The 21,012-nt window shown below is 39.6% G+C and overlaps 6 protein-coding genes across 11 annotated transcripts; 2 read left to right on the top strand and 4 right to left on the bottom strand.

The window, feature by feature from the left end:
- The first annotated feature begins 2,237 nt into the window (after positions 1-2,237).
- On the top strand, positions 2,238-3,749 carry LOC124305053 (uncharacterized). 3 transcript variants are annotated; one of them, XM_046764026.1, is made up of 6 exons: positions 2,239-2,617; positions 2,750-2,950; positions 3,040-3,130; positions 3,257-3,291; positions 3,373-3,485; positions 3,581-3,749. In XM_046764026.1, the coding sequence occupies exons 2-6, from the start codon at positions 2,782-2,784 to the stop codon at positions 3,671-3,673; spliced, it is 501 nt and encodes a 166-aa protein (XP_046619982.1). In that variant the 5' UTR covers positions 2,239-2,617; positions 2,750-2,781; the 3' UTR covers positions 3,674-3,749. The 3 variants fall into 3 exon arrangements, 2 of the variants coding, with proteins under 2 accessions (XP_046619982.1, XP_046619981.1); XR_006908309.1 differs by having other exon boundaries at positions 2,238-2,617; positions 2,750-2,912; positions 3,257-3,485; XM_046764025.1 differs by having other exon boundaries at positions 2,242-2,617; positions 3,257-3,485.
- LOC124305041 (intraflagellar transport protein 81 homolog) lies at positions 3,145-8,236 on the bottom strand. Its single transcript, XM_046763999.1, has 12 exons — positions 7,881-8,236; positions 7,657-7,802; positions 7,324-7,435; positions 6,375-6,491; positions 6,069-6,281; positions 5,719-5,997; positions 5,202-5,516; positions 4,966-5,119; positions 4,365-4,513; positions 4,165-4,245; positions 3,903-4,066; positions 3,145-3,840 (listed from the first exon to the last, which is right to left on the bottom strand). The coding sequence occupies exons 1-12, from the start codon at positions 7,983-7,985 to the stop codon at positions 3,744-3,746; spliced, it is 1,932 nt and encodes a 643-aa protein (XP_046619955.1). The 5' UTR covers positions 7,986-8,236; the 3' UTR covers positions 3,145-3,743.
- A 37-nt stretch (positions 8,237-8,273) lies between these two features.
- Positions 8,274-11,442, bottom strand: LOC124305044 (probable tRNA (guanine(26)-N(2))-dimethyltransferase). 2 transcript variants are annotated; one of them, XM_046764009.1, is made up of 11 exons: positions 11,334-11,442; positions 11,017-11,072; positions 10,804-10,956; positions 10,426-10,510; positions 10,168-10,355; positions 9,832-10,054; positions 9,448-9,741; positions 9,191-9,358; positions 8,945-9,103; positions 8,676-8,866; positions 8,274-8,535 (listed from the first exon to the last, which is right to left on the bottom strand). In XM_046764009.1, exons 2-11 carry the CDS (start codon positions 11,064-11,066, stop codon positions 8,346-8,348), a joined length of 1,701 nt encoding a protein of 566 aa, XP_046619965.1. In that variant the 5' UTR covers positions 11,067-11,072; positions 11,334-11,442; the 3' UTR covers positions 8,274-8,345. The 2 variants fall into 2 exon arrangements, with proteins under 2 accessions (XP_046619965.1, XP_046619966.1); XM_046764010.1 differs by having other exon boundaries at positions 11,330-11,391.
- LOC124305050 (alpha-ketoglutarate-dependent dioxygenase alkB homolog 7, mitochondrial) lies at positions 9,790-13,005 on the top strand. 2 transcript variants are annotated; one of them, XM_046764016.1, is made up of 5 exons: positions 9,790-9,893; positions 11,342-11,594; positions 11,693-11,866; positions 12,163-12,290; positions 12,398-13,005. In XM_046764016.1, exons 1-5 carry the CDS (start codon positions 9,880-9,882, stop codon positions 12,525-12,527), a joined length of 699 nt encoding a protein of 232 aa, XP_046619972.1. In that variant the 5' UTR covers positions 9,790-9,879; the 3' UTR covers positions 12,528-13,005. The 2 variants fall into 2 exon arrangements, with proteins under 2 accessions (XP_046619972.1, XP_046619973.1); XM_046764017.1 differs by lacking the exon at positions 9,790-9,893 and adding an exon at positions 10,954-11,122.
- Positions 12,692-15,447, bottom strand: LOC124305048 (transcription elongation factor S-II). Of its 2 annotated transcripts, none has more exons than XM_046764014.1 (4): positions 15,239-15,447; positions 14,638-14,815; positions 14,128-14,489; positions 12,692-13,949 (listed from the first exon to the last, which is right to left on the bottom strand). In XM_046764014.1, exons 1-4 carry the CDS (start codon positions 15,305-15,307, stop codon positions 13,614-13,616), a joined length of 945 nt encoding a protein of 314 aa, XP_046619970.1. In that variant the 5' UTR covers positions 15,308-15,447; the 3' UTR covers positions 12,692-13,613. The 2 variants fall into 2 exon arrangements, with proteins under 2 accessions (XP_046619970.1, XP_046619971.1); XM_046764015.1 differs by having other exon boundaries at positions 15,228-15,381.
- Positions 15,448-16,589: 1,142 nt separating this feature from the next.
- On the bottom strand, positions 16,590-20,957 carry LOC124305045 (FAD-dependent oxidoreductase domain-containing protein 1). Its single transcript, XM_046764011.1, has 7 exons — positions 20,266-20,957; positions 19,812-20,093; positions 19,103-19,609; positions 18,615-18,760; positions 18,472-18,558; positions 18,249-18,402; positions 16,590-17,203 (listed from the first exon to the last, which is right to left on the bottom strand). The coding sequence occupies exons 1-7, from the start codon at positions 20,362-20,364 to the stop codon at positions 16,949-16,951; spliced, it is 1,530 nt and encodes a 509-aa protein (XP_046619967.1). The 5' UTR covers positions 20,365-20,957; the 3' UTR covers positions 16,590-16,948.
- Between the last annotated feature and the right edge of the window lie 55 nt (positions 20,958-21,012).

Below are 21,012 nucleotides of genomic sequence, written 5' to 3'. Positions count from 1 at the left end.
CAGAGAACTATAATACTATTATGCGTTATTATATATCATATTAACACTATAATTAACTAACACAATTATACCCAATTATTATATAACACTCAACAATGCCATTTGTGCATTTGGAGCTGAGAGCTATACTATAAGCGATATACGCTTTACTATATAGCCTGGAGTATAGAAGACTGTAAAACCATAGATAAACGCATAACCAATATAATGTAAAGATAGCACTGCTGCAATAACTCACAAAACCAGAGACTGCAAAACCATCAAACCGTGAATGCTAATTACCCAGCATGAACTATACCTTATTCCGCAACGCCGTATTGTAGGCAACACGCGCTACGTTTTGAAGGCAATGCAGATCTCCAATGTGGAACCATACAGAGCCTTACCTAGAGAATACATTAGGAAACTTACCGACGAAACGAAAACGTTCTAGAAGCTTCCAAGCCGATTTATATCAATATAAGAATTAACAACTACAGAAGGGAATCATATACAAAAGCACACATGTAAACCTGCTCTAAAGCTATGAATCATCAAATTACTAAATACTCTAAATCTGTTAAGATAATTATAACACAAACAACTAAGGATATTCGCAGCAGCGCGATTCTAATAATGTTAAACAAATAACAAACTATGTTCATAAACAATTGCTATTGTACTCCAGGTTAATAACGACAGTAGTCGACTATAATACATATGTAATCCTATATAGACATAGCTATAAAACTAACAAACGACAGGTAACCAGAATGAAATATGGGCTTTGTAACGAACAAGATAGCAAAAACATTAAGAGGTAGACAGGAAGAAGTTAAGTGGCTGAGGGGCACCACAAAAGGGGCTGGCGCCACAAAAGGGGCTGGCGCCACAAAGGGGGCTGGCGCCACAACGAAAAGCCCACGCAGTTCGGAGAACTACGGAACCAAGTCCACGCACCTACACCACCGCACCAAACAGCGATACACCATACGTAAAAACCTACGATATAGTAATAGCTAAAGAACTAAGATAACGGGCGTGTATGCGCGAGGATGTCGTGACCTAATTAGAAATTCCTAGAAAAAGAGGGGAGGTGCGCAAAGGTGACCAAAAAACTAGAGAGGGGGATCGTTCTGCGCAACGATCGACCCCTATAAAAAGGGCGACCGATCACTCGATCGCTCTCTTGTGTTTCTACCTCCAGATTCGTCATCTAGTTCCGGTACAGTCTCGCGGTAAAATCCTTTAGCCTTTTGCATTAAAACTTTCATACAACGTTACTCTGCCCAAAAGTTCAGCGAACTTCAACTCCATTTTTTGTCATACTAAGTTTAAGATCTTACACTGTGTAACTCCGTTTTTGTGACTTTTAAATATCAAAACTTATAAAATAAACCAAGTTAGTCAAAATATCCAAAATATTAAAGTCAGTTATTCCGCTAAAACCTCTCACCAATCTACAAGTCATCGCATCCAGAATATTCTCAAAAAGGTAAGCCAAATTAAATCTTTTATCCAACAATTTCTCCCTCTTCGGTTCGTTCGACTAGAGCGACAGAATGCCCGTTGTCCGGTGTATTTCAATACTTAATCGGTAATTGGTGACCCAAACTACTGATGTGAGTCTGGCTGTAGCTGCGTGTGAATGTTTCCGGTGTCTAACATCTGGAGATTTCCACTAGGTACCGTTCCGACGTCACACTGTGTCGAACATGGTGCTTTCCAACAACGACACAGAACGACACAGTCGGACACAGATGCGGAGCATGGTTGGACACTGTGTCGGATTCATTGCTGCCAATTTTTTAGTTAGAGATTTTATTTTCGACGCATGGTATTATTTATATTTATTTATTGAATGCAATGATAATCTACACGCGTTTCACAAATTTTTTTTTCCTGGAGCGCTCAACGATCCTAGATTTTTCGTATAATGCATGAGCGGACTCTAGTGACTGAATTAAGAACCTCAAAGCGTTCCAACAAGCACCAAGGCACAGTGTTCGACCGTCTAACACAGTGTCTCCTTGCTGGAAAGCTCCCAATCACATCAACAAAACATTCCACTATGGAATATAATTGTGATGACGTGAATGAACTGGTAATTCATTACGTGAGAAACCGCCCGGAATTATGGGATAGAGTATTCCTTTCTTTTAGGTTATGTAGCTATCGTTTGTACACATTTTTACAACGCATCTTCGATTTCCGTACGTGGCGTGGCGCTAAAGTCTGCCGCGTGCATGGAGTCGCCTTCCGCATGCGTTTGCCGGAGGTCAACATGGAGTCTTAGCTTTAGAGCATGTACTGTATATGCTCTGTACGGCCCGAATGCGCAGTCCATGCTCTATTTTTATAATCCAGATAGTATACAGATCAGTGTATACACCGTATACACGTTTTTGCATGTTTACGTACCACGGCAATGGTTGTTTGTAAATACAAGTGCGCTGCGAATAACGAATTTCTAGAAAGCCGAAGTTAGGCCACTTCTGTTGGTTTTCTGTATCTTGCGTGAATAGAAACTGCTATAAGTTGTATTCCAGCGAATCAGGCAAACGGTACATTTTGCGGGTATCTTCTACCTGAGGCCAAAGACTATGGAATCTGAGGCTAACAAACCGTAGAAAATAAGGTTAGCGATCAACTATTGTCAGTATTTGCAATTACATGCATTACACCGTATAATAATTAAAAAAAAGCACAAGGTGTTGTAATAAAAACACGTGATCTGATCAAGCTAATTCGAAAAATGAACGTTCCACAGTTGTCGTTGGATGAAAAAAACACCTAAAGAAAATGGAATTGGCAGGCTTTAGGGAGTGCGAGGATGTTCTTGGATTTACTAATCAGACTGCAGTCCTGCTGAGTGGAATGGGAGCTAAAGAACTTGTACCGCAATTTAGGGAGAGAAATATATCGACTGAAATGTTAGCTAATTTAACCCACGATGACCTTGTGCTACTCGGTACTCGATATCTTTACCTTTTTCAATATTGTGCTAATGTTCCATTTATTTGGATCACAGCTTATGTGATGCTTAAATTTTTGTCACAGGTGCAAGTCATGAACTTGCTCATCGTATGCTCAAGCAGTTGTCTCCAATATTGAGGCGTACCGGTTTAACGGTGTTAACACCGCAACAAAAGTAGGTTTATGAAGTAAAAGTATATAAAGTCGGTATTCATTTGAAACATGTATGCATAGGAATGAATATGTATGATAAATGGCGTTCGAACAAGTTTTGTACAGATATAATTTTCGATTTTTCCAGGTTAGACCAGCTACTAGAATCTCTGGAAAATAATGGTAAACATTTATCACTCATCAACGCGTTTGTTACGTATACCAGATTGCGTCTTAACAAGGAAAAAATGGATTCTTTCATAGAAATAAACGGTAATCTGCGCAGTAGCCAAGCTTTGGAATTGGCAGTTGCAGCAACTATTTCTGAGATCGAAGAAGCTCGATCGGCTCTGCAAGAACTGAAATTGTTTCTAGAGGTACGGAACTCCACTTTTGATTTGACTCTACCGGCAATGTACAACTCTTACCGCACTTAAGCGTATAACAAACTGATGAATATTTTTTTTTGCAGGACGGAGGCACCTCAAGGAGCACCACTTTTTACTTTGCTACGCTCAGCGGGTTGGGACTGTTGACTTGGATGTTGTTTAAAACTCGTTTCTAAGTTTTGTACCTACTTGAAACTATCCATTTCTACTTTTGTAATAAAACTATAACACGAACAAATAGTTGCATTACTGCAAAATCAAGGTCTCTGCTCCTTGTCCACGTACAACGACCCCGTCTCTGCGTTTGATTTCCTCGGCGGACTGCCATTTGCACTCGTAAATCCTGAAAGAGTCCCAGTTGTTATAAGCACTCCATTCTGCATGATATTCCAAGTATATACCTACAATATCAAGTTGCCCCACAGACGAATCTGCGTCTCACAGTTAGTCAATTGATCCTTCAGCGATTTTTCTTCATTCTTAAAAAAATTAAGCTTTTTTTCCTCTGCTTGAATTGCTTCGTTGAGCTCATCCCTTAGTGTTGATCCACTGCTGGGGCTCGCGTAGCGCTGTAAATGATGCATCGATTGGAAGGCAAGTCAAGTATGATTATAGTTGTTTGATACAGAAGTGCGAAGAGACCAAAGCAAATCAACATATTACACACCCTCATCTCCTGCTGAATTTTGTCTTTAGCAATTTTCAGTTTTGATATGTTGATGCGCAACTGCTTGATTTCTTCCATCTCCTGCATATAAAGGGATAAATTTACCTTTGAATACCAAAGTAGTTTGGATACCTATGCTAGGGATGTAGCGAGTATTTTATTCTCTGATGCACGCATAGTGTATGCATTATCAAACCTGCCTTATCATTATTATCTCGGAGAGAATTCAATTCAGATGATAATGCGACTGTAGAGCTCTCCAAGCTCGTTTCTACAGAGCCATGGCTAATTTTAGCTCTTTCGTGTTGCTCGTCTACTTCCTGTGCCTTCTGTCTTAGTGGTCTCAGGTCTGTAATCAAATATTGCCGAGGTTTCACATTTTCAACTAACTTTCTGTACATGCATACATGCCCCATAGTGAATGCTATAAAAACAGAGTTGCGAAAGACCGGGAAAATCTCGAATAGTCAAGGAATTTCGTCTTTTGGGAAGTCCGAGAATTATGATGAACGACAGGGAAAATCATTGTACTTTTTTGATAAACTGTTTTCAAATTTCAGCCATGTCTCGTAAATTCAGCTAAGCTAGCTGTCGGAAATAGTATTGTTCAATTTTTAATTATTTGTGTATTTTTAAATGCAAATTTATATATCGAAGTTGCACAATTTCTGGAGCTTTAAGTCATAAAAGTTGCCCAACATTAAAGGAAATTCTAAATTTTTTGTCATGAACAGTCAGAGAATTTTAATTGAGGAAATTTGGGAGCTCCCTGAAGAACTATAATAATTTAATAGTAATTACCGTTCAGCAGCGAGACTAGTTGAGCCCTGAATGCAGAGATATTCCGCGCCAGTTCTGCATTGGCTGAGATCACGTTTTCTGCCGTGAATCCATTGGGTAAAGTTTTCGCAGGTCCCATTTGCACGGGGCTGATACTGACCCGGACGCGGCTGAGCTAAGTTGTAAAGAGTGATGTCACAGAAGCCAGTATCACCAGCATAGATGAAAACGAGTTTTAAAACAAAAGGAACAATTACTTGCGCCTCCAATATACGCAGGGTTCGATTTAGGACTCCTCCCTCTGCTCGAAGGCCAGCAAGCTCCGCTCTGTGTTGCTTGTATAAGGTGCTCCTGGCCCTGAGGTGCGTGACGTAACGCTTCAGTTCGTCGCCTCTCGGCGCTGGCTCTTCAGCGAGCTGTCTTGCTTCCTCTCTTCGCTCGGCTAACCGAGCATTCATTTCCTCTAGAGTCTCTTCAGATCTCTTCAGCTTGTCCAGCACAGTTCGCTTCATTCCAACAACTGCCGCTGCCTGCTGCCTGAATGGTGCCACTTTGTCTGTACCTCCAGTAGCCTGCGATAATCGTAAAGCGCCCAGTGCAGTATTATGTTTCCAATAACCATAAAAATGCGGTATAAATGTGACTACCAAGAAAACGAAATTCGATTTAAAATATCACCAATTCAATTGTTACTGTATCTCGTTAACACAATGAAAATCTTCATTAAATTTGACATGTATAATACTGTAACTCTGATCAATATCCTTTAGTCACCTTGTTTTCAGCTAGAGTTTGTACTTCGCGAGCAGTTACATCCAGTTTATTCCGCAACGCAATAATATCATCTGGTCCCAGGTGCACTGAGCGAGCGACGAACCTTAAGGCATCAACGTGAGACTTTTTTGCTGCTATCTCGGCAGGTAGTCGATCTCTTGACATGGCTGTTTGCACGGTAACTTTTTCCGACAAACGTTGAATCAGTTTTTGGGGTGTAAGACTTGCTCCAGCTTCCTTCAAATTGTGCAGCTCGCGTTCCATCCGTTGCAATGATACCTGGGTGGGGGAGGTTTCAAGAATAAATCGAATTATAGACATCACAAGAAGCAATGTTCGTGTCGTTTCACCTGCAACATAGCTGTAGATTCTTGTTGTTGGCGTTTTTGCAACGTCAGCTCACGTTCCCTATCTCTTTCAATTCGAAGTTTCCGAGCAGCTTCAAGCAATTGGGGTGCACTCTCAGCCCTTAGTTTCATTTTTTCCACTCTTCCCAGAATCACTTCGCGCTCTTTTTGCATCGCTTCCAGGTCATTCTTCAGTTCTGCCGCAGCCTCACCACCCTGAAGAAAATGATGGGTGAATACCTACATTATTCATCATGCCAAGAGGGGGAAAATTGTAATGTCTAGTTGAATGTTGTTAAAATATTCTACCTTCTTTCCCGCTTCTCGCTCTTTGTGAATCACTTTGAATTCGTCGACCAATCTCACGTACTGATCGTACAGTCCTGTCAATTCAGGATCACCTGAATACTCTGTGGGCACTTCTACCTGTGTAATTTGGGAATCAGCCAAACATAACATTTCATCACTATTCATCTAGTAGCTCAATATTTACCTAAAGGAATTTTATCTTGTCTAAGAAATCTAGTGATATTTTTTCCACTTTCGCATACGGATTAAAACACTTTTAGTCAACAGCAGAATTTTGACATTTTTGAAGTGAAAACTTCTTTAGCGCCATTGGTGAAAACTTCTTCAGCACAGGAGTGATGTGAAACTCAATGAAACGACGATCGATGTAACGGAAATATTGATGAAACAGAAATGCAAAACTTAACTTAATTAGCGTGGTAGTGATTTGAAACTCGATGAAACTCGATGAAACGACTATCAATGTAACGAAAACTGAACTTCTTCAGCATGGTAGTGATTTGAAAGTCGATGAAACGAAATGAAACGATTATCGATGTAATGAAATGAAACTACTATCGATGTAACGAAATGAAACGACTATCGATGAAACGAATAGTTATTCCACTCCTGATACTGCATTTTCTTCATTCTCTCGCAGTTTAGTTTCTAAAAGTTTCACTTCTACCACATATGAGCTGCACACGTTTTTAAAAAAAAAAAAAAAAGATATATGTGACACTTTTTTAAATTTTATTGGATAATCACGTGTTTAGTAAGTTATAGGTAAGCTAGTGCAATTTTCCAGTTGCGTAAAAGGAGTTGACTCTTTCTAGATATACCGTTAAATGATCTAACTATATGGAATTCTGTGGTGTATACTAGTTAGCCAAATGTGTGTATTTCGTGTAAAGCCATATTGCCAAAAACTATTATTCTTATATGACCTAAACTTTTTATTTATCGTCACCTTCACCAAAAAGCGGGCCAGATATGCTCTTTGTCGTGAGATATCCATGTTGGATAGAAGCCATTTTAGAACGGCATGTATCGTTGAGGACTCTCCCTTCACCAGTCCGTGCCTGAGGATATTCGCAAATATGCAACTGTTTGTTATATGTTCTCACAAGTTAGCAGCGTCTAGGGAAATAATGAATTTGATCATTTTCAACTAGCTTGAAGGGGTAGACAGCCCTTGAAAGTCGAAAAAAGGGGACAGAGCGTTAGCAAAATACTAGCAAACATTGATATAGAAAAGTCAGTCTCTACATTCATCCTCAATCACCATCAATATCGCATTTACCTGAATAACGCTGGGTCACCTTGAGGTTGATACTTCAAGACTCTCAGGGCGGAAAAGATGCGTACAGAGTTTTGTTCCGGGGTTTCGATTCTAACATCGTGCGGGGGACCATCTTGTTGTATTTCGGACAAAACATCGCTGAGAACCTATAAAAATTGTTAGGGTCAGATAATGTTTGCTTTCATTATTCAAATTGTGCATGCTTAATAATAACACAAACTCACTTGTAATAGATCATCAGAACGCAATGCATCGAAGGTGATCAAATTGTAGTTTCGATCTAAAACTTTATTGAGCTCTGCTATGATAAATTTGATATCTTTGCTCATCCTTGAAACAATTGGAATAAGCCTAGTATTAGAAGAATAACAAGCTCACCGCACATACGACTTCACATCACCCTAGAAACAGCTGTAAATGTAATCAACACGAATCAATATTTTTTCACAGTTGTGCCATTTCGTTGTCAAGGCGACAGTTGCTGGGCAGGTGTTTTAAAGTCTGATCGCTCTGATGTATAAAAGTTATTTGAAAGCAGAAATGAGCCAAGCTGGATACTTTTCAACGACTAGTATTCAACTAGAAAAGAGGTAGTGTTATCAATATAATGAAATCACTTGTTCTTCATTATAAACTTTAATGTCCATTCAGAGTTATGTTAACACATATGTACAAGTTTGTAAAACTAATCAGTCTCTTTTCAACTGTTTCTGTGGTGACGGTTTCGTTTGATCGTCTTCTGGAACTACGTCGCCTTTTTCTGGTGAATCGAAAGATTTCATGATGCCAGATTCGTCAGAGGAAGCTGAGCGTTGTTTCCTTTTGAAATGTTTATTTTGGTTCTTCTTCTTTTTCAATATCGAATCTTTTGTCTGCACCCTGAAAGCGGATACACGTATTTTGTCAATACCCGCATCAATTTTAGGTGGAGACCAAAGTTTAAACTTAGTTCACAGCTTTGAGAGACCTACATAGGTATACGAACGGTGAAGAGTGTCAGGTAATTGCAAATTACATACATCATTGTCGACTTTGTACCGGGGCCCCAGTATGCGGTTGGGTTCTTTTGAAACCTGGATAATTTCTTTTGCCTCGATGCCGGATTAGCAAGGGGATGCGGTTGAAAAGATATTTCATGTGAAGACGAGGTGTTAAGAATAGCCAGCGCAGCGCTATCCGATTCAAACCTTTCCTTTTTGGCCGGATGCAACTAGAACACAAATAAAACATAATGAGATATAATAATACAGCCAGTTAACAAATAATTAACTATTTAATATAATGCCACCTTTTCCCATGCTCGAACTATGTCCCATATAACACTGTTTGGGGCATCGGTTTTAACCGATGTTTTATGTGCATGTGAAATTGACACTTTATAACCGGCGTTTATCAGCGCAGAACTAAATGTCACCATGGGGGGTACCTCGCACTTTACTATAGACATCTGCAAAAAGAGACAATCAATAGATGATTGATTAAAACTCTTGGAATTCGGCACATAAATACACTCAAATGCTGTGTGTCTTCTTACTAATCGATCAAGTAAGTAGTAGAGCGGTACGTCTAGTTCTTCGTAAATCACATTTAAGACGCCTTGAAGCCTTTTCTTGGTTCCAAATTCACCTGTATCCACTTTGGACAGAAGTTGCGAAACAAACTGGCGATCATGTAAAGGACCAAGCCAAATTGGCCCACCGATCTGTAAGAGTAAGGTTACTGCTTCACATTCCTTGGCAAAATTATCGTTATATCGCTACAACACTGTGATACGAATTTTTGCTTGCTTACATGGTGTTTGTGACCACAATAGTGACAAAGTTTATCAACTGGCGGTCCTGCTGGCAGGCCGTACTTGTTGTCAGACTTTGTCATGCTGAGCGGTTGCGTAGTAATACTCTCGCACCCGACGCATTGGTAAATCATTCCCAATTTACTCGCTACTCCCTTGCAAACAATTTGCCCTGTGTAGACCCTCACAAATACCCTGATATAAAAATCTACACTAATCGATATCAATGGCTGTATGTACCGGCCGTAATGTCCTGCATGAGATGAGATATGCTGCAAAAGTATCCTCAGGGCCTGAAAATTTTACTTTCTTTACCAGGTCAAGGCCGCGTTCGTGTGTTCCATAGCAATTCAACAACGTCGCAAGACATTCATGACTCTCACCATTTCATGACAGGCTTTTGACTTCAAGGAAATAGCGCCATATTTAACATGACACGTTTCTGGTGAGTTCCCAGCAAGAACCGCCATATCGGTAGCTGTAATCAAAAGTAAGCCCCCCTCGGAAATGCATTGTACAGCACCGTCCAGAAAAACCGAAGGTGAACCGTAAGGGTCCACATCTACAGCATCGAATCGATCGCTCCTGTGCCGGTACATAACCATACTGTGAAAGAGAATTCAAAGATTTAAGCATTTGCGATTACACGTTGCTAGGAAAAATTAATACGAGGTCAAGATAATATTCTTTAATAGAAGGAATAAAAATTAATCACGCACGTTGCATCTTCGTGACTGGTCGTTACAAGGTCCCCCACACCATTATGGAGTACATTTTTCTTTATGCTTTCTACCGCGGCGGCGGAAATGTCATTGGCAGTAATTTGATGAACGAACGGAACCTCTTTGGCATATCTGATACTGCGTAACCCTGTAGCAGACAGAGCTTCCAAGATCGTAATGCCTTCCTGTAGATGGGATAATTGAACACACAAAAATAAAGAAATCAATTACATCAAAATGGTAATCCCAACTCACCGAACACCTTTGAGCAGCCTTCTTGCTGGGTTCAATTTTTTGATAAGTCTTTCTTTCTTCAGTGAAAATTGACAATACGGCGACACTGGAAGAAAAATGAATTGTCACTGAGACATGAACAATAGAAACCCTTAATATTTATTTAAGCAATGCATCAATAGTACAAATTTTGGAGTGACACTAGGGTCACCTTGACGCTTAAACAAGTTGCTTAAACACTTAAACTCAGACAGTTAGACAGAGTGATGTTGGTTTGCATAGGTGGAACAAATCAGCATCACTGATAGAAAAAATTGAGAGAACTCTTATTTAAGAGGCCAAGTTGATCCTTCTAACGCTAATATGGCATTGCCTTAAGGCATAGCGACGAACGATTACCTGAGGTCTCTGTTGAACTCTTGAACCGGATTGTAGAAGACTTTTTTCTCATTCGCCAATATCTCGGCCATTCCTTCCCTGACGACGATGGACTCCTCGGCGCCCCGAGTCTCCGCTGCCTGAGTGTTCATTACAATTTTCGCAAAAGAGGAGCTGAAAAATGGTCAAGGATTGTTTATATCGCGCACATGATTTTGCACAGAATATACTCACGCACTACGTACGCTGACCGAAGATAAGCGAGTTGCCAGGACGCGATGCATCAGTTACTATCAGTGAAAACCGGGAAACAATAAAAAGAAGATATTGCAAACACGCGGTAACCCCCGATTTTCAATCTCCGTGAACAGACATAGAGACGCCGGGCGAATATTTAGTTTCAATTTTAAACTAACCTAATTAGCAGTCTGTTTACCGACACAACTCACCACGCAACTGGACGAGATACTATCACTTAATATCACGCTTTATTTATCTTCGTAATTGTAGATACGTATGTAGATATACTGTAACATTATAGACGTACATACTTTATCAGTAGAGGAATGTTGTCGCGTTCTGTGCTTTCGGCGTGGCCTCAAACCCTATGGATGAAGAGTCTCGGCTCTAACCTCATGAACTCGGGATCCCGGAGATCCACCAAAACTTTGTCGAGTGACTGGATGTCAGAGCTCTCTGCCACGATGCGTATTTTTCCAGATTTCATAACTCCCCAAGAAGAAGAGTCTCTATTTCAGGAAATTGAACCCTACCTCAAGAGACTCAGATACGAATCTTCGCACTGGGATAACGTGAGATCTCGTTGCATCAATTATTTTTTTTTTAATTACCTTGAGTCCCAACTTGTCCCGTTAAAATTTTAAAGTTCTATCTTTCTGTTATCCGATAGGCTATACAAAGTTACAGGGAGACTGAGAAATCGACGTGGAACAAAGGGAACTCTGCTGTCATACAGAAAATTCAAAAGACGGCATTTCCACCCGATACCTCTCTTCTAGGACATGTTCATGTGTTGGACCTGGCGGGTGACGGAATGATAAAACCTCACGTCGACAGTGTCAGGGTACGACTTGTCACTAAACGCGGTTTCCATTGACGTGTGTTTAGACACATTAACTAGTTGTCTGACAAAGATGATTGTATCTACTCAAAACAAACACACCGGCATAGGAGATGCGGATGTTTCAAAAAGAAGCTAAATCATTGGGTATTCGTCTTACAAATTTGCACGACACGGCACACGGAGCATATCTATGTCTGCCTCTTTCCAAGCAAACTAGCACTCATGAGATAAAGGTTGAAACAATATTTCTCGAACATTATGCTAACTATGTCAGATTTGGTTTTTAATTTTTTCAGTTTTGTGGTGATACAATAGCTGGACTGAGCCTCTTAAGCGACAGTGTGATGCGACTTACTATGGTTGGTTATGAAAAAGAATGCTTTAAAGATTACCTGCTCCTTCAACGATCGCTATACGTAATGAGGTAGATAAAAATCTAAAAGTTGCTGCTTTTGTCTCATTGGCATCTGAAATTTTACCACGTATAAAATTTTAGAATAACTTTATGATCAAATTATGATACTATTTTAGCGGTGCTGCCAGATATAAATACAATCACGAAATCCTTGGTCCAGATGAATCCACTTTTGAAGGGAACAAGATCCCCAGATCCAGACGAATATCTGTGATATGTAGGTGTGATCCCAAGCACATAGACTAGATGTTTTCTAATATTGAAAGAATGTGAAAATATTATTACGAAGAAGTGAATACTGTTATATAGACAATGTAGTGATACAGTATAGATACTCTTTGGCAAGTGGAAGTTACTAATAAATATGCATTTGGATATTTATGGGTAATGTGAATTAACCATAGATAAGATTCTGTGGTACAAGTTTATTATTTATATTACCAAGTTTGCGAAGAAATATACTCACACAACGTGTTTAGAAGTCACGCCTGCAGGTAGAAAATGATTTATAGCGTTGTATGCGGTTGACTTTTACAGATTGTTTATTCAAACATGATAAGGAGTAGCTAACGATTTTTTACTTTATTAACTACCATTAAATCCAATCTGCACAAGTGTTATATGTATAACTAATTACTAGCATTCACCTTTTCAATAAAACGACCGTCATTTGAAACTAATTATCGTTGACGTAATTCTCACATGCGCTAAATTGCGTCGATTCCGACAATTATGAAAAATCAGTCAGCGTTCGGCCATTTATTTACAAATTTTTCAGCTGTTTCCAATCGAACTTTTCAAAGGAGAAAAAAAAAGATAGTCTCTCCGCGCTTGCAGGCTGTGGTACATATGCCTATAGCAGACAACAATCAAGTCAGGTAACTGTAATTCGGCCATTCTCGTGTGAATGTACCTATGCGCACCAGTATTTGTATACCGTCGTGATGTTGTCTTCTGTAAAGTATGATTACTGACATATTCAAGTTTGGAATTAAATGATCCACGTTTTTCTTCCAATCGAAATAAAAAAAAAAAAATTTCATTTTCTTGTACCCAATAGACAAGCCACATCTGCTCTAAGCATCGGCACGTTTATGTATCCTATATAGATAGAAACAAGATGCATACATCAATCGATAATCGTTCACAGCTAGCCTCACACATTGAGCGAAGGAAACGATATCCCTTACTTGAATGCGTGATAATAATATGATCCGAAAATTCGTTGGCCAATGTTTGATTTTCACCATTCATATTAACGCTACGATGAACTTCAGTTTATAGTAGGTTAAATAATGTAGAGACGGAGCTGCGACGTCGCGGCAGGAAGCTTCAGCAGAACTTCCAACGGTTCCCACATTCGTTGCACAAGACAAATGTTGTCATAGGTTCGTCGGCGGATCGTGTCTGAACCTGATTATATGTGCAATTGCGCTTCTTGCACTTTCCACATTTTAATAAGCTGGTCTTTGTCCCCTGGACAGTTGCGAGTTGCGCATCGTTAATGGCCTCTTTCTTGAACTGCTCCCGCAACTGTTTAATCTCGTCGCTTGCCATTTCCTCAGCAGTCATTACAGCCAGACGGCCAGGAGGAATTGCTCCAACAAGAAAATTTGTTCTCAAAGTCGGATTTTTCGCATCTCTTAAGTTTGCGACTCGGCTGCGTACCTGCAAATTCAAAACACTTACAGGAAACAATCCCCAGCCCTGCTCTTAATAATAGATATATAAAGATTCGATGCAGTAATTCGTTTCCTGAACCATAACTAGGATATTTGAAAGAAAGAAAAATGTTTGTACACTGTGGGGCCTTAGGCTAGCTTTACACATATTTCAAAAACTCTACTCTGTTCTTGTATCTGTTGTCCGTATTTTTGAACTCTGCATAAATTGCTTCCTCCAGCTCCTCAGCAAGTTCTTCTGGACTGGCACAACCTTCAATGGCTCCTCCGTCAACTCTTAGTGCAGCAGCCAACAGTTCTCGGCATTTTAACCTAACTGCATCTGTGGTGGTGGCGGCTGGAAAAGAAGACTGTTTCCTTGACAAATCTTTACTTGTCTTATCCTCCTTGGATTTAGAATCTCCCCCATCAACAACTCCATCTTTTTCCTTCTTCTGATCCCCTTCTTCCTTGACCTTGTCCAATTTCTCATCTTTTTTTTTTGATCCACTTGAAGAACTTGAATCTTTGCAGTCTTTGTTAGGACCTAGACCGGAGAGGGAAAAGATTAGAGACGTCTATTATCGAAAATCTGTTATTTAGACTAGACTTTGAAGCTTTTTTTGTGATAATTTAAGGATTTATATGTAATGTAACGCTAGATAAACTCTACGAAGCAAAGACAACTTCCTCACCAGATAAGAATTTCTTCCAATTCTTTATGAGCGTTTTTGAAAGGGATATAACTTCGTCGTCTTTGCTCGATTTCCTCAGCGCATTTACCGTCATGCCAATCCTCGTTTTTGTCAAGAGTTCCAAATTTACTGGTAGTTTTTGCAGAACTTTCAATAATTCCAAGGCTTGTTCTTGGCCCTGTTAATAGTAATTTTAATCAATAAACAAAAAATTGATTATCCTCATTAGGATATTTCATTTAGAAACATATCGGGCCAAGAGAATCAGAAATCCACGAGTCAACAACGGCATCAACACGGTAACGTTTTGAGGTTATGTTGGATCAACTTTGGGACTACGCTTAACATAAATGCTTTAACGGTGTAGTTGCAGGGATGATGCGGGTAGCTTTTTACGATACAAAATATTACGGTATATGATAACCGCGTTCGTTATCCCCATAGGTTTTGAGGCAATGTAAATGTCGATTACTGATAGATTCGGAAGTAAATAATCTGCTGCCTCGTCGATGGCGAGCGGACAGGACAAACTTAAGAATCACGGATTAAGCCGGCAGAATTGGGGAAGCCGCGATTGCAAATTTACTCACGGCAGACTCACCGTCCCGTCGCCGCTCGACATTTTAATCAGTTTTTTCTGGATCCTTAGCACTTCCTCTTCAGCACTCATATTGATTTTTTAATATGTGATCGGAGTCCTCTTTATGATGTATGTTACGGATCGCATTAAATACACGCGAAGCAAAGTGTACCCGGCGTCGTACCAGTGCTATCCCGTGCTATCTACGCTTGGCGGCAGTGGGAGAACCATAGACATAGAAAACCTTTTGGTGTAAGAATAGGAGGTACATAAGTTCGACTCGCTCAGAATGCTTCAATTACTTTACTTTACTAGTACATCAGTCGAGTCCAGGTGTCGCATGCACCGAAAAGTCACCACCAACGAAAACTTAAAATGTCTTTTGGAATAGTTTGTATCCACGCAGGAATTACAGTCAACGTACAATTCCTCAAGCTTTCTCAGACCACTTTCTAAATAAATTATGATCTTTAGAAGCACCCAACAGTGATACTGGTGTTTCTGAATGCGAATACCGTGCTGGCAGTCGGGTACACAGCAGCACTTTCAAATTTTATTATATTGTAACAATGCGGCAATCGAGAATGGCACCTGACAAATAAACGAGTTCTTGAGCAGAAATCAAGTGATCAAATAAGCACGAAGTAAAGATACACGAAAAATGCGTTTTCACACATACTTGTTTTTTCACCGTGACATCAAAGTTGACTGAAGAGGAGAGCCAGGGGACTTTAGTAAAATAATCACGTAAGTGTTGAGTAGCTTCTCTGCTTCTCGTTACTACGTGGTGCCAGCGGAAACTAAGTATATCTCATATAAGAAATTCGTTCGTCCAGTTTGCGGTGAAAGCGGTTTCATTTATTAATTTATCAAGGACATCGTATCGATGAAGGACTCTATTCTCTGTACAGGTCTACATTCATTGTCTCAATTTTTGATCGAAGACTACTAAGTACGGTTACGCTCGTTACTTTAATGGAAGAATGTTGAACGTCTCTGCCGATAAAGAAGATACCGGATGGCTAATACAGCTTCTTATGGTCCCCGGCGCCCCCGGCCCCCTCACTGGCAGAGAACGGGTCACTAAAATTTGCCCAGGAGTAATAGTCTTTAAATTATTCCGTCAACGTACATATGTATATAATGATTCCTGAAAACCTTTGCAAATGTATGACAAAGGCTCAACTTATTTGAATCACAGTAGGAAGTTCGGGACGCATACACTGTCTGAATACCCTGGAATGTATCCTGTTGGAGACAAAACTGGTCACTGCACGTGCGCTGTGTATACCGTGCTATCTGGTTTTGAGCAAGGGTTTTGAGAACTTGATACGGAGGATACTGGGTACAAATATTCAAGTGCAAGACATTGTTTTATGTTTAAAGGATACTTTATTTTCTAAAATGAGACACCTGTCAGCAAACTCAGATTTGGTACTTTGGATAACCTATTAGTCTCAAGTTTTTTTTTTTTATTTTTGTATCAAGAGCAGATGTAAAAATTTCGTGCAAGTGTGGTACTATATTGCTCTCTGACAGATAACCATGTCGAACCGCTTTTGTATGTGTAACCATACTTATGTAACAGTACATATCCATCTCCACTGAGATAAAACTGGATAAAATATGAATGTATGGCAGACCCTCTGACCATGTTATTAATCTGTACCAATAAATTGAATGCAACTTGAATAGCATATCCTTTGTTTTTTTCTATCTATAGATAGCCTTTCAGACGATATTCGCTTCTAGCATTGGTTCTAACGTAATTATTCTATCGAAACCTAGCCTTGTTAAGTCTATCGTTACAAATCGACCATCTATAATGAGCTCTGATATAGCTCGACCCACAGCTGGTGCGTGTTGAATTCCATGGCCACTGAATCCAGTTGCCAGGTATAAATTGTGGTAGTACGGATGCATGCCAATGATTCCGTTTTCGTCAAATTTATTGTACTCGTAAAAACCTGCCCACGAACTTTTTACCTGCAATAACAATCAATTATTAAATATATATTATTAAAGTACCAGCACTAACTAATTCTGGAGACAAAATTTTCATGCACATCCGTAATTAATGTAATATCTATTCATATATGGATATTGCCTTGCAAAGTGCCCCGTGCCTATGCAGCAAGCATAGGTGGTAATTAGAGGGCACAATAAGTCAATAATGAAGTATTTATTGCCTCGTGCTCAGAAAATTAAAAGGGTATTTGAATTTTCCAGCAAAGTCGGCCAATAGTGCGCGTTTTTTGGCAATCGTGAAATTTTTTCCTTTCTTTGATATTATTATCTACTAGAGTTTCATTGCTACAATGCATTTAAAACATCTTGTTTTGCAAATGCGTTATTCACCTGTTTTACCGCGCGTAATGGTAAAAAAGCGTATTTTTTTTCACCCTTTGTATTTACGCGAAAAACATGAGAATATATTTAAAACCGTTAAAACTAAAAAAATTGATCAATAAACTTTATGAAAAATAATCATGTTCATTAATGGTGTAAGGACAAAAACGTCTACATGCGACCTTATAGCATTCCGTTCAATAATGCTTTTTGAGAAGATAAAAAATTTTACCCATTTTTCCCGAAATCGACAAATCATTAGGTTTCGAAAATTTTCGCGTCATTTACGAAATAAAAACACAGAAACGGCGAATACAACCTTGTACGATCTATAAATGCAATAAATAAAAATGTATATTGGTGATGAAAAAGCGTAGAATTGAGTGTTATGTAATGAGTGCTCGTGTAGCGAATGCTGCGAAACGAAAAATTATACACCCTTTTACCACCAAATTCGTCTTTTTAGCCCACGCATCTTTATACCATTAGATACGCGACATATTTTGGACAATCTACTTCCGTTTGCACTTGCATAATCCACTAATTCAAGTAGTAAAATAGATTTTAAGCCCAGCTAAAATTTTTAAACAGACACTAATAAGCTTGGAATTTTCAGGGAATTCTGAATGCCTATAAATTAATTTAATATTTAGATATGACAATACCATGGGTTGGAATTTACCTTCAAGTTCCCAAACGCCTCGACTCTTTTCGCTAATATAGGCCAAATTTTTTGATCGAAGTATTCAAGGTCGACTTCGAGGTTGTCGACCGCCGGTTCATCTACCAGTTCTGGAGACCGTCCGCAAATATAATTGCCAGCCAAACCTTCCCTCCTGTTTCAACGTGTTTGAGTGAAATAGATTAAGGCGAGAAGATAAGTTGCATAAGTCACGTCTGCTCACCTAAAGTACGTTCCTGTAGGATCTATCGTCAGCGGCGTGTTGAGTCCAGGGCCGTCAGGGGAGTGAAAGCAATAGACATACCTCTTCCTGACGAATACACACAGATTAACAACGGTAGTTGAAAATTTTTATATTTGGCTTACCTGGGCTCGACAGGCAATGGCACGCTCAACATTCCAGGCCCAGTCCCGATTTTTGCCATTCTCGCTATATCGTTGCTGTGTGCCCCAGCAGCTATGATAGCTATTGCAAATTGGATGCTCCTCTCTTCTCCAGATTGGGTTCTTACCTAAAAATTAGTAAGATGCCTATTGTAACAGAGATCTGAGCCTAGGTTTTGTACAAGGTTTGTTTCAAATTGCTGAGGTGAATACGTCCTTGGATTATTTTGTTCTTACCTGCAATGATTAATGATGCGCGACTTGAGAATCCTTTTTTTTTTACCAAAGATAAACGATACTTGACATAAGACTGTTCTCCAAGTCTATTTACGCATTATCCTTTTCAATTTGCGCCTCTTTTGTGGAAAATGTTTTAGGATAAAATATCGACAAATTTGAATCAGACACAGCGATAAAAAAAATAATCCTATAATGAAAGTAAACGACAATCGTCACAAATTTTAACTTACTGTTAGCTTGTCCAGTCCGACATACTGGCCCGCAGGAATGCCGGATACTTCTATGTTAGGGTTTTGCTTGAATTCAAATCCTACAGCTTCGGCTGCGATGTATTCAGCTCCGAGGTGTATAGCTTTGTTTTTCAGGCCACTAAGGAGTGTCCATGGATCAAACCAACCCTCGTTTTGTAGACCATAGCAGCCAAGCTCTATACCGTCAGTGTTGATCCAAGGAAAATTTTGTGTCAATTTTTCAGGGGTCAATAGCAAGTTCTTCGCCCCCAGAGAATTTTGCAGTACAGAATTTCTCTTAAGTGTATCGGCGCCTGCTTCAGATGCCAAAAATAAGTATCCATATGGATGAAATTGCGGATCTACCTGCGGCTCTCCTTCGATACTCAAGTATTCACCCATGTTACGTAAGAACTCTGCCCCGTACAGCGACATTTCAATATTTTCTTCCAAAGAGAATTGCTGACGAAGACCTCCAGCGGACAAAACTGAGGAACATTTCTGGTACTGCAATGAGATGTCATTATTTTTCAAACATTGTCAAAGGTTCAACATCCCTCGTTAGGGATATGGGAAAGTTCATACACATACGTAGAAATATATCGATTTTGTTACGTTTATACATGCAATATGCATGGGGCAATTTTGTTTCGAAATGGAAAGTATTTATGTATGTATTATCTTTGCAATCCAATTTTTATGCACTTACTGTGGGATCTTTTTCAATTACAACTACACGAAGACCATGAAGAGCGCGTTTTCTAAGCCAGTAAGCAATAGAGCTGCCCATCGCACCTCCACCAATGATAATGACGTCGCACTGCTTTGGGAAATCATACGGAACATCACCTTCCGTGTTATCCTCAAGCTCACGCTCTGCCTGTGACATGGTCAGGCGTTTTTTGAGCTGTCTGAAGTCGTATGAGAGCGCTCCCAGGGTGCGGGAAATTGGGTTTGCTGGGTCAGGTTTGTTACTATCATGCTTGAGTTGCTGAAAAGTTGATAATAGAAATTAACAAAAAGGAAACAATTAGGTGACATTTACTCATAGTTTTTAAGTGTAGCAAAGAGTTGAGTTTTATTTTGTATAATTTGTCAAATATGAAGTTTAAAGAATAGCCAACCATTACTGAGATTATAATAACATTAGGCTATGTATTTACCTTGGTGGAATGAAAATTAGAAGTCTGTGGGTAGAAGCGTGGGCAGCAAAACGGATTAATGTGACTGCTAGCTCTAGATATAATCACACGGCGCAGCATGTTGAAAAAACTGGTTACAACCGTTTTACCAGTAGATATGCCGGGCGAGGGAACTGAATCTTGACTGGTACATACATACCAGCTAGTAGTAATTTATATATGTAGACAATTCACTTTCGAATATTCATATGATTGTGTATGCGTATCTAAGATGCCTCTCGAGCTACGAGATTAGCACAGCACAATCTTTTCTCGGCGTTTCTGCCCCTGCTATTACTGCATGTAAGATAGACACGGGTCACTAATTGTCTACCAGGATGACATTTCATACTCCGTACTTTTGTCAGTAAGGGGATAAGATAGTCTGGTTTACTGTTGCGTTCAACCTCGTCACCCTGTTGCCGGTATGGCGTAATCGATGGTCAGAACGTGCGACTTGAGTGCGACCGATTGTGAATGCCGAAGTGCTGACTTTAGGCGACTATCACTGATATATATGACAATCGATAACTCTTCCCCTTCTTTTTTTCCATGCAAGCTCAACTTGTTAACAACGGGATTCATTCATGGATATTAGTATGTACAATATCAATGAATCCGTTACAGATGATTACGGACTGGATTCACTCCGAAGATCAGCTGAGATCAAAGCTCCAACGAAATAACAGTGGAAAAAAATTTTTTAAAAAGTAACACTCAATGCCATCT

This window comes from Neodiprion virginianus, chromosome 5, assembly GCF_021901495.1.
Source record: "Neodiprion virginianus isolate iyNeoVirg1 chromosome 5, iyNeoVirg1.1, whole genome shotgun sequence".
NCBI classification, from domain to species: domain Eukaryota; kingdom Metazoa; phylum Arthropoda; class Insecta; order Hymenoptera; family Diprionidae; genus Neodiprion; species Neodiprion virginianus.
Note: the sequence above shows the minus strand (reverse complement) of the source record. Positions and strands in the feature narration are given on the sequence as shown.